Raw genomic sequence first — 12,652 nt, 5'->3', positions numbered from 1 at the left:
CCAAGTCACCAGTTCAAATTCAGCCCAAAAGAAATTTCTATCTGACATCACTTTAGAAGCCTATGTGAAATTAGTTGTTGGTCTTATTCCAGTTCTTGAAGGACAATTGTCAGCACTACAAAAACCTACCTTTCCTTTTCTCCCCCTCACATATCTTAGCAGCAGACAGGACAAAGAAGTAATGAGCATGGAGACTGAATGATCCCTGCACATGCAGAGGTTGTAATGCCAGGTTAGACTCTCAGTACATTGGCAAGGCAGTACGTAAAAGGTAAAACTGCTGAGGCATTTGATGTATTTGTTCTTATGGTGAAATAGAGAAATTCAGTCTCTGCTGCTGTCTATCTGGCATCTTTACCAAGCACTAAATTTGTTTACTGAAATTAATATATAGGTTTAGATTTCTGTGGCATTTCCTTTAATGGTATCTAATTTGCTTAAAGTTAATGAGGCAAGTTCTGCAGCAATTTACTATGCATTCTTAACATCACTCTGTAAAACACAAGTGCTTTAAATAATGCACAGTTAATTTTCTTATGCAGTATACTCTCTTTAAAAAGGGGATATACACACGTGAAGGCAAAATATGTTAAGCACCAGAATGGCACGTAAGTTATTTATTTATTTATTTTGCTGCTTTGATTTTCTGTTCACAAACTTTGCTTAATGGAAATATTTCCATTGCAACTACTGATCTTGAAGAAATATGGCCAAAGTAGAAAGATTCTCATAAGGCGATGGTTCTCTGTTCATTGAACTCCTCATTAAGCTATCTCTTGTTTACAATAACATAAAATCTTCAGTGACTATAGTTGGGCATCCCTCTAGTCTAGAGAATGATTTGGCACACATATAAGAGAACCTGCTTCATTCAACCTTTATCCATGTATGAGGGTGACCTATGCATAATTCATTTTCTATAAACAAGACTTTGTTGTTGTTTTTTTTTAAAAAAATGCTGCATTCCATTTATTATCCATAGATTTTGGAAGTGGTAGGGGTCATGACTCACATTAAAGTTGCTGGAAGTCATGTAGTTAAAACCTCAGGCCCTGCTTTGAAAACGTATAGTAGGTGTTATCTTGGCACTAATTCTAAGATAAGAGTAAACAAATCTAATCTCTCAGAGCATAAACTGAACACCAGCAGAGCACAGAAAGATATTTTCTTATCCGTGAGCCATGTATCTCATCGCACACTTTGGCTAGGTGCATTCTTTAGAGGGTGTCTGATTTATTCTGATACCACAGTTATTGATTGCCACTACAGGCAAAATACTAGACTTAATGACTAATGGTCTGAAACAGTGTTGTGGTTCCTACGTTCCTAATACTAACACTCCATACAGTCTTCTATTGTCTTCTATTTTTCTTGAAAAATAGAATAGCAAATAAGGGATTTGTTAATAGCTGCTCTTCTTTTGTTTAAATGTAAATTATAGCCAAGATTCATATGGTTAATATTTAACAAAAGGGTATTAACATTCCCTTTCATTCACCTCATCTACCTCAAACTAATTATTGTAGCAAGGGGGAATTGCTTATGTCATTCTGCAACTCCCTGTTATTTCAAGGGTTTTTTAAAGCATTTGTAGTATTTATTTTATAGCCAAACCTGCACTCTGACACATTCCTGTACCATATATTGACTATCACCAACCCCCTCTGGTATCACAACTGCAATTAAAAGATTTAACTTGAGTAATCAAGTGGACTGAAACTGGAACCTTATATTACCCTCCCTACCTCTTGAACTTCATTGGTTTGACTAAAAGGGACCCATTAGTTTCTTTTTTTGCAAAACTGTAACCTGACTATTGAGCTTTCTTTCTTTCTTTCTTTCTTTGTGGAGAGGGTGTGAATCTTCCTATTACAGAAAAAAAGACAAACCTCAAACCTTTTATCCAAATGACACTTGTCTGGGTATACCGCAAGAAGGACAGGAGATTTGTTATGGGTTTTAATCAGGCCACAATTTTATTATATAGATGACTGGGACTACCCGGCAGATAAAGTGTACAGTGCATACAAATCCATGTTTATTTAAATCAATTCTCCAAGGCTTTCACCAGCCCCCTCCCCACTTTGTTTAATCCATGCTTATTCACATCAATTAGGTACAAGGTCGCATTTTGCCTTTTATATTGAGTGCCTGCTGGTATGGTGACACATCACACACAGCTGGGCAACAGAATTCAGTTTCCAGGCAGCCATGGTAAGCCAAAGTGTACGTGGATTTGGCTTCTAATGCCTTGATAACATGTGGGAATGTTTTCAAACTGCAGCACCTTCCTTTCCCATAGCAAGGAATGCAGGTTGGGTTTGCCATTTAAAAGGAGGGGCTGTGATTTTCGGGTGGATGTGCAGCACATGCCTCCCCCCGACCCTCTGCATGGCTATTTGGGATGATCTCTTCAGCCCTCCCCCCAAAACAGCCCAGCATGAACGGGATCCTTTTACTGTTCCCTTAAAAAAATTCCCCTATTTCAACCAGCTGACCATGAATGACATCACTTCCTGAGGCTAACACAGAAAGATATAGACCAAATGTTGCTTGAATGCAACCAAAACTCAGGACCATTCGCTGCCATGCTTTGTGCTGCAATGATTCCAGACTTCTTGCTACTGGCTTGGCTTGGTAAAATGTCCTACCGTGGAGGACAAAGTAAGACAACCCTCCCCAGAAACCTTCTGCAAAGGCTTTCAGAGTACCTCCAGAAGAGCTTCATGGAGATATCCCTGGAGGATTCCCGCTCCATCCCCAGACATGTTAACAGACTTTTTCAGTAGCTGTACTGGCCACAAATCCATCCCAAGTCTTCTGGGAAAATCAAACATTAAACACTATTGCTTTTAAACCCTGTACTGTAGTTACAAATGTTCACTCACCAGAGAGGCCTTCTCCGCCTTCAAGGTCGGGGATTCTGCCTTGGGAGGGTATTAGCTCCAGGGTGATGAAAAGGTCCTGGCTGCTGAGAAGAACAGATTCTCCACTTGCCTGCTGCACATGCTCCTCCTCCTCCTCCTCATCCACAAAATCCTCCTCCATGTTGCGTGAGACTCCCCCCTTGCAGGTGTCCACAGACAGTAGTGGGGTAGTGGTAGGGTCCCCCCCTAGAATGCCATGCAGCTGATCGTAGAAGCGGCATGTGTGAGGCTCTGACCCACAGTAACCGTTTGCCTCTTTTGTCTTTTGGTAGGCTTGCCTGAGCTCCTGGACATTCATGCAGCACTGCTGTGTGATCCTGTTGTAGCCTCTCTCCACCATGTCCTGTGCGATTTTGGCATATATATCAACATTTCTTCTTTTTGATTGGAGTTCTGCCTGCACACGTTCTTCTCCCCATACAGCAATCAGATCCAGTGTCTCCCGATCGCTCCATGCTGGAGCTCATTTGCGATTCTTGGGGGACTGCATGGTCATCTATGCTGCTGAGCTCACCTCACTGGCCAAACAGGAAATGAAATTCAAAAGTTCCCGGGGCTTTTCCTGTGTACCTGGCTAGTGCATCGGAATTGAAAGTGCTGTCCAGAGCGGTCACATTGGAGCACTCTGGGATAGCTCGCAGAGGCCAATAATGTTGATTTGCATCCACACTACCCCAAAGTTGATCCAGCAAGGTCGATTGTAGCGCTACTCCCCTTGCTGAGGAGGAGTATAGAAATCAATTTTAAGAGCCCTTTAGGTCTACGGGTTGCTTGTGTAGACACATTCATTATAAAATCAACGTAACATGGCTAAATTTGACCTAACCCTGTAGTGTAGACCAGGGCTGAGCTTTCCTTGTTATGTTGTACTTGCATATTTTGCGTCCTTGCCATTACCGAAGAATTGCAAGGCCCTCTGGTATATGAAACTGTTAAAGTTTCCTTGCCTTGTTCTGTTCCCCCACACACACCCATACACATTGAATTCCTTGCTTTGCTTGCTTGTTTGCCTTGCAAATGCTGATTGCTTCACCTCGCTTGCAAATTTACCCTCCCTGGTTGCAGCTTCCAGCCTGCCTGGGGGGTGAAAGAACCTGGGGCAGGGGACACTAGTTCCCCTTCTTTGCACTGTCCCCTTTCTGTGTAATTTGCCTGTGCCTGCACTTCCCTGTCTCTGGGGCTGGGGTCGGGGTGGTTAACAGCCCCCCTGTTTTCCTGAGCTCACCCTTCTCTGTGTCCCTGGAGCCATCCTGTTTACACAGCCTGCCTGTGGGTGGAAGTACCTGGGGCAGGGGACACTAGTTCCCCTTCTTTTCACTGTCCCCTTCTGTGTAATTTGCCTGTGCCTGCCCTTCCTTGTCTCTGGGGCCGGGGGAGGGCAGTAACAGTGCCCTCCCCCGCCCCTCCGTTTTCCCAAACTTACCCTTCTCCATGCCCCTGAAACCATGCTGTTGCCAGTGCTGTTTGCTCCTTTTCTGGAGACATGCTTTCTTGGGGCCATGCTGCTTCCACATGGTCCTGCAGCAAACTTTAGAGCCCCAGCCTGTTCCTGTTCTGCTGGCTTCCTTGCTGCTTTCACATAGAGACTTGTCCCACCCAGGTTTCGTACCTTTATGCACATTCCGGGGGGAGATGAGTCATAGCTGCAAAGTTGACCACCGAGCACCTTTTGGAGCAGTTTCTGACCTTCTTCTTCCTCTCCCTCCACCCCCCCAACCATAAAGCAGAGATGTCCTTTTTTGGGTAAGCCCACACAAATTTTCCCCCACCTTTAGTTGTGGTGCAGTCATTATTACTACAGCTGGTTGGAAAAGAGGGTGTTATTTCTATGGAAAACTTTATTTCTATGGAAAATGTTTTTGGCAAAAAAGCAATCAACAAAATATTTCAGCTTCAAACCAAAATATTTTAATTCTGAAATAGTGTCACATTGCCTTATGGGAGATATAATTTAGGTGCATCATGGGAAATTAAAGCTGGCTGGCCTTTAGTTGAAAGGCTGGTATCAAGAGGCACCTAAACTAAAACTTCTGAGAGACAATGCAGTGGTGTTTCAGAATCAAAATATTTCAGTTTTCTGCTGAAATATTTTACTTATCAGTTTTTCAATGAACAGTGGAAAATTTCTGCAGAAGACAGACACTTTTTGCAAAATATTTCAAAGTATTGAAAAGCTAATTTTTCTAAGGAAAAAAAGTTTTGACAGAAAATTTTCAACCAGTCCTACTCATTGCGCTGAAGCTTGGTGTTCCAAATGAAATCCATCTCAGATACAATTTGCAAAATGAGAACTGAAAGAACAAGTATTGTAAACACAAAGCACTTCCATTTTGGCCCGAACTCTGGAACTAACTACCAGGGATCAACCTTTACATGATTCAGAATCCAGAGTCTGAGGCTAATAAAACTTATTTTCTTTCAGTTATCTAATTTTCCTAGAAAGATAAGAGAGTTATAAAAAAGTGGGGTTACTTTTGTAGCACTTGGAGAATCAAATAAATGCAGAAAAGCAGACATACAAAAAAGGTTTCTGGTAGTTTTTGTTAAATCATCCCTGTAATGATGTCAGCAGGAATCATTAGCATAATTTTCTTTTCCAAAGTCATAGGAAGGCATTCTTGTTTCTGATTACTTCTGTTCCTGTACATAGAGAAGTGATATGGGTGTCTCTGATTGTGCTTAGCTACTCTGGATTCAGAACACATTCTCCTTCTCAAAATATATTGAAACCACAACAAATCAATTCCAGATCTGTCCAAATTTTAAATTCAGTGAGGTTTGCACAAGCATATCATTTGAATTTCTAATCTCAGAACAAGTCAAACTACACAATTTAGGGAGCTCACTTCTCTTTTCATTGACAGTATTTTCATCAGGTTCTTATTGGAAGGAGGCCAAGAACAATTATTATAATGAACAATCAGGGTTTGTGTGTTGCTTTTATCTAGGAAACTGAGATTGATCTGAAGCCTCCAATACTGAGGGAGCAGGACTTTTTACATCTCATCTTGAAGTCAGCACCATTCTGTGGCACTGAGCTTATTTTTTCTTGGAGGTTTTCCATCCCATTGATCTGGCCTGACCTTGTATAGCTTAGCTCCTTATATAGGATGAGATCACAGCTTGAGGAGACATATTGCTTCTCACTCCAGAAGTGGATGCATTTCAGTGATAGGTGTCTACATAAAGTGTTCCAGAACCTTTCTGGATAAATGTTGCTAATATAAATCAGAATAAATCAAATGGATAAACAAGTACATTTTTGAAGTAAATATTAAATGAATGGGCATATGAAATTACAAGTCCAACAGCAAAGATTTTTAATGAATCCGTAAATTCAGTGTTTATACTCTGTGACTGGAGAATTGCAAATATAGTACCTATATTTAAGAAAGAAAAAAGAAGTGGCCTGGGAAACTATCAGCCTGTTAGTTTGACCTCAATTGTATGCAAGGCCTTAGAACAAATTTTGAAAGATAGAGTAGTTAAGGACTTAGAAATAAATGATATTTGGTATAAAATATAATATGGTTTTACAAAAGATAGAACAAGGCAGACCAACCTGATCTCTTTCTGTGAGAAGATAACCAAGAAATGAAGTAGAATGGATCTAACTGGATTTCAGTAAAGCATATGATACAGTTCCATAGGGCAAATTATTAGTTAAATTGGAAGATGGAGATTAATATGAGAATCAAAAGCTGGGTAAGGAACTGGTTTAAGGGGATACTGCAACATGTCATGTTGAAAGGTGAACTGTGAGGCTGGAGGGATGTTACAAATGGAGTTTCTCCAGGATCGGTCTTGGGGCCAGTCTTATTTAATGTTTTCAATAATGATCTTGGCACAAAAAGTGGGAGTGTGCTAATAAAATTTGCAGAAGATCCAAACTGGGAGGCATTGCAAATACAGAGGAAAACTGGAATATCATACAAGAAGATCTGGACAGTCTTTAAAACTGGAGTAATAGAAATGGGATGAAAATTAATAGTGCAAAGTGCAAGGTCATGCACTTAGAGACTAATAACAAGAATTTTTGCTATATACTGGGGACATGCCAGATGGAAGTGACAGAGGAGAAAGACCTGGCTGTATTGGTCAACTACAGGATGACTATGAGCTGCCAGCGTGATGCAGCCGTGTAAAGGCTAATACAATCCTAAAACGCATCAGGTGAAGTATTTTCAGTAGAGATAGGGAAGTACAATGTTGGCATAAGAACATATAGATTTAAATTACCCATCAATGAGTTTAGGCTTGAAAAGAGATGAAGGTTTCTAACCATCAGAGGAGTGAAGTTCTAGAACAACCTCCCAAGGGGAATAGTGGGGACAAAAAACATAATTCTTTGAAGACTGATAAATTTATGGGATAGGCCCATCCACAACTGCTATTAGTAATTTTCCTCAATGGCGGGTGATAGGACACTCAATGGAGAGGGCTCTGAGTTACTACAGAGAATTCTTTCCTCGCTATCTGGCTGATGGGTCTCACTCACATGATTAGGGTCTCACTGATCACCATATTTGGGGTCAAGAAGGAATTCCCCCAAGTCAGATTGGCAAAGCCCCTTCCTCAGCAGCCTGGGGTGTGGGTTACTTGCTGATGTGAACTAGAGTAAATGGTGGATTTTCCGTAACTTGAAGTCTTTAAATCAATATTTGAGGACTTCAGTAACTCCGTCAGAGGTTATGGGCCTATTGCAGCAGTGGATGGGTGAAGTTCTGTGGCCTGCAATGTGCAGGAGGCCAGACTAGAGTCAAGGGTAGTCAACAGGTGGGCCACAGGCCAAATCCAGACTGCCAGATGCCTTTGAATGGACCGAAATACTTTTTTATTTCCTTATTATTGTTATTATTTTTGTATTATTTTCTCTGGAATCTGGACCTTGACTATACTTTGACCAAGAAATGTGGACCTTAACAAAAATAATTGCTTACCCCGGCACTAGATGATCATCACAGTCCCTTCTGGCCTTAACATCTAGCAGTCTATGGAACACCTGATGGAGAACTCCTTGCAATCCACCTCGCTTCTTAGGTCACACTTTGAGAATAGCCAATACCTTGATCTATACCCACAAATGAATGAGTGCTTCAATAGATCATTGAGTCCCATATGATAAATACTTCTTCTGGCTCATCCTACTCCTATGTTCAGGAACTTCATTCTGCAGCAGTGGACGCTTCTGAGTCCTCTCTGAGAGTATCCTGAAGCAGAGTATATTGCAGTAATCTAGCCATGATCCACATCAGAGAGGAATGTTCATAGCCTCCAGATCAACCACAGGCAAATAATGGTACACATAAGCTGTTTGTCACTTGAGACTCTACAATGACTAATGGTTCTAATATGACAACAAATCCACCATAGTTACTTCCCTGTAAATATTCGAGTGAGGGCATAACCGTGAAGTTTGTCTCTAGATCCAGCTCTAAAGGCTCCTGTAATTCAAGGAGGAGTCAGATCTTCTCGATGAAGGGCAACATATAAATATAAACTATTCATAACTAGAGCTGGTCATAAAATTTTCATGAGAACAATTTTTCATCAGAAAAAGATGTTTCCACAAAACCAAACTTTTTAAAGAAGTTGTCTTTCAACAAAATTTCGGATGAAAGAAAAATATTTCAGAATGATATCTCTTTCATTTTGGAAAAAAATTGTTTTGAAAAATTTCAAAGTTGTTTCAAATTTCAAAATTGTGTTATAAGTGTTATGGTTTTGTGGTTTTTTAATTTTCATATTATTGTCATTATTTCTGTTTGTTTTGTGCAGTTTGATACAAACAGGAGACCCATTGATCTAGAAAAGAAGATAACATGTTTCAATCATTACTAACTCTGACTGACAACTGTACTGATCAGTACCAGCAGCTGCCCTTTATAATATGAACAATAAAATAAAAAACTAATAGATTATTTCAACTGTTATATGATGACCTCACAATAGTAGTGCATAATATGTGTTATTGCTTATGTGCTATTAAAGTTTAAAATAATAGAAAATAAAAAAAATCTAAGCAAAATTTCAACATTTTATGAAATAATACTTTTCCAAAATGACAAAGATTTACAGGATGTTTGTTCTGCAAAATATTTTGAAATCATTCAGAGTCTAACAGAAAAACATTTAAAATGTTAACATTTTCCATGAATCAGAAATAGTGAATTTCAATCCGGTCTCTTCATCACAGGGCACTGAAGCTTCACTCAAAAATTTAGTGGGGGCAGTAAAATATGCCTAATTCAATTTCAGTTGCTGGGAGAAATGTAGGGAGGCAAAATGTAGTTACCCAAAACTGGGTTATGACCTGGATACTGGAGAAACTATATGGGAAAGAATATTAAAAATAAACGAGCTATATAGCAGATTTGCTTATAGAGCCATGACAGCGGATTCTCCTCCCCACTTATACCAATGTATTGTACATGATATGCTTTGGATGACACATTAACAACCCTCTATAGGCTGTAGATGAGACACAAGGCAGCCTCTTCACCTTTATTTCTCTTTTTCTATGCATGAAATTCTTTTATCAGTGAAGGAAATCAATAAACAGGAAATGGTAAAAAGAAACAAAAGAGCTATTAAATGTCTGTTATAAATAGTACACTGCTAATACTTTTCCACTTACACCATATCCATGCATGGTAAGGAGCAATAAACAGTGTTAAAGTAATGTAAAAATCTTTGCAGTAGAAATGGCTTTATTTTTCAAGACCCTCCTATCATAGATTAAGAAGTGAAAATAAGGCACTGCCAGCATTGTAAAAAGAAATAAAGTGTAAATCACATTAGTAGCAAAATTAAATAACTTCCCTTTCCATCCAACTAAAATGTTATGTTATGTTGACAGATCTGGGAAATTTTAGTGGCCGGACAAGAAGTGCAGTCTCTGTACGAGAAGGTCAAGGAGTTGTTTTGATGTGCTCTCCTCCACTTCATTCACCAGGTACAGTAGGCTGCATTTTGTATTGATACTGCTCTGTTTTATGGTCTGCTCATTATTATCGAAAGCATTTGACTGAAATTTTAAAGGTGAAATATGCACAGTTCTGCTGACAGTTCTTGGAGTACCAAAGGAGTAATTAAAGATCATATACTGTAAATGCCAGTGAGTTTCTGGGATAAGATTGTCTTATTCCCACTATTACTGTTGACTATAACAACAATAACCTCCATACCGCCAATGAGTAATATGCTGCCTTCGGGTCACAGAAGGTGATTTCTTTTAGAGTTTAAAAGACTTCAAAAATTTGTTCCAGTGCTGAGATACAGTTGTTGAATACAAATTGAATTTTGTTTTGACTAGTACAGCCATGATTTTGGTTGCATTCCCTTGCTGCATAGACTCATAGACTCATAGACTCTAGGACTGGAAGGGACCTCGAGAGGTCATTGAGTCCAGTCCCCTGCCCTCATGGCAGGACCAAATACTGTCTAAACCATCCCTGATAGACATTTATCTAACCTACTCTTAAATATCTCCAGAGATGGAGATTCCACAACCTCCCTAGGCAATCTATTCCAGTGTTTAACTACCCTGACAGTTAGGAACTTTTTCCTAATGTCCAACCTAAATCTCCCTTGCTGCAGTTTAAGCCCATTGCTTCTTGTTCTATCATTGGAGGCTAAGGTGAACAAGTTTTCTCCCTCCTCCTGATGACACCCTTTTAGATACCTGAAAACTGCTATCATGTCCCCTCTCAGTCTTCTCTTTTCCAAACTAAACAAACCCAATTCCGTCAGCCTTCCTTCATAGGTCATGTTCTCAAGACCTTTAATCATTCTTGTTGCTCTTCTCTGGACCCTCTCCAATTTCTCCACATCTTACTTGAAATGCGGTGCCCAGAACTGGACACAATACTCCAGTTGAGGCTTTGTTTCCAGCACAACAGCATCATTGCTAGAAGTCAGAAATAATCATAAATCCCAAGAAACAGGTCCATCTGAAACTTTCCAAACAAAAGCATAGAAATTCCAGTGTGGTTATGTTTTTCCTTCTCAAACTCATTCTCCTGCAGAGGGTGTGTGGATGGGTAAATATTTGTTATAGAAAGTCTGATATTTTCACACTGAATATTCAGATGTAATTCCTAGAGATATTTTAGATAATTCAATAACTTTCTTGTCCATAGACACTGTAGAATAGTTCTTTTCCTACTTGAACTTGAGTTCCATGTTTAGAGGAGATTTGCTTCTGTGTTCATATAGCCATCCTGAGAGAGGTTATACTCTGTAGAAAGAAGAGGAGAGGTTAAACCGAAGGGAGGACAATCCTGTTAAATTTGGTAGAACAAGGTCTTGGTTAGGTGGGGTGGGGATGTTTTTTTTTGTTTTTTGTTTTGTGGTGTTTTTTTCTTTTGTTGGAGGGGCTGCAGATGGGGTTGGATTCCATGGCACTGTGGGCTGATTTCCAACTATCTGTCCTACACCCCTCCAAAAACTCACTGCTCTTTTCTGGGCCCATTCTCCCAGTTGCTCATATCCTTTGATGGTCTCTTCTAATCTAGGACAACATAGTATCTAAGCAATTAGCTCCTTTTCATTCAATGCTATTGCACAGTACTGAGGCATCACTAGTACATTCAGTGAGGAGAAGGAGATAGGCAGAAGTGGGGCAATTCCAGCACATAGACAGGTACTGGGTCTGGCTTCACAATACAGGCAGAGATTGAAAGGACAGAGGGAATTGGTCATTGCTGCATTCATAAGCCACCCTACTCTTTACCATCTATCATTTCACAAAACAGCTCACCTTCCTATATGCTACCCAAGTGCATGCCCATCATGTTTTCCCACGAATTCCTTCAGCTATGCCTGTCCAAATCTTCTGAAGGGTAAGAGAGTGGCACAGATGTTAAGAGCTACTCCTGAGGGCATTCTGCACCCAAAAAAAAATAAAAAATCTGTGCACAATATTTTAAAATTCAGAAAAATTCTGCAAGTTGTATTTATTAATAAATAAATGCAGAGGCTCCAGCATGGCAGTGGGGTGCACAGGCCACTGGCTGTATGAAGGAGATCACCCTGCAGCCTCTCCTCCCACCACCCTCAGGACATTGACTCAGTGATGAGGCTGCCTCTGACACTAACACAGTTCAAGTCCTGGGCCTGCCCAAGAAACACCCTGGGGCCATGCCCCTCTGCGCCAGGTGCACCAGATGTGGGGCAGGCAGGATCAATCAGGCAGGATACAAGTGTGGAGGGCCTCAGTGTGGAGGGATCCAGATGTAGGGTGAGAGGATTTTGTGAGAGACAATCTGGGTGCAGACTGCTCATGAGGGGGTCTAGATGTGGGGATCTCGATGCACAGAGTCTTGTGAGGGGGGGGTTCCAGATGCAGGGGTAATGGGACTTGCAGGAGCTTCTAAGTGAAAGTGGTTGGGGCTCAGCAGAGGGGTCTGGCTATGGGGGTCTCTGCAGGGGGATCTGGGTGCTGGGGGAGTGTGACTTGGTGGGGTGGGGGTCTGGGTGCAGCTAGTTCAGGGTCAGTGGATGTGGGGGATCAGGGTGGTGCAAGAGGATGAGACTCATCAGAGTGCAGGGAGCTCAATGGGGGGTGGTCTGGGTACAGGGGTACGGGTCCAGAGGCAGGGGGGCTGAGTGCAGGGGGGAACCAGATGCAGGGGTTGATGTTCAATGGGGTGGGGTTCAGATATAGAGGGCGGAGTGTGTGTGTGGATGTATGGGATGAGGCTTGGTGGGGGTGTCTGGGTATA

The 12,652-nt window shown here is 41.0% G+C and overlaps 1 protein-coding gene across 5 annotated transcripts in view; it reads left to right on the top strand.

Moving 5' to 3' along the window:
- Window positions 1-12,652, top strand: part of CNTN5 (contactin 5) — a 1,071,723-nt gene that overhangs the window by 761,716 nt on the left and 297,355 nt on the right. For all 5 annotated transcript variants that reach the window (XM_050940444.1, XM_050940408.1, XM_050940418.1 and 2 more), the window contains one exon: window positions 9,787-9,882. In XM_050940444.1, the coding sequence (XP_050796401.1) occupies window positions 9,787-9,882 (96 nt within the window). The remainder of the gene's footprint in view (window positions 1-9,786; window positions 9,883-12,652) is intronic.

Source organism: Gopherus flavomarginatus, chromosome 1, assembly GCF_025201925.1.
Source record: "Gopherus flavomarginatus isolate rGopFla2 chromosome 1, rGopFla2.mat.asm, whole genome shotgun sequence".
Classification (NCBI taxonomy): domain Eukaryota; kingdom Metazoa; phylum Chordata; order Testudines; family Testudinidae; genus Gopherus; species Gopherus flavomarginatus.
This window is presented reverse-complemented; position numbering and strand designations above follow the sequence as displayed.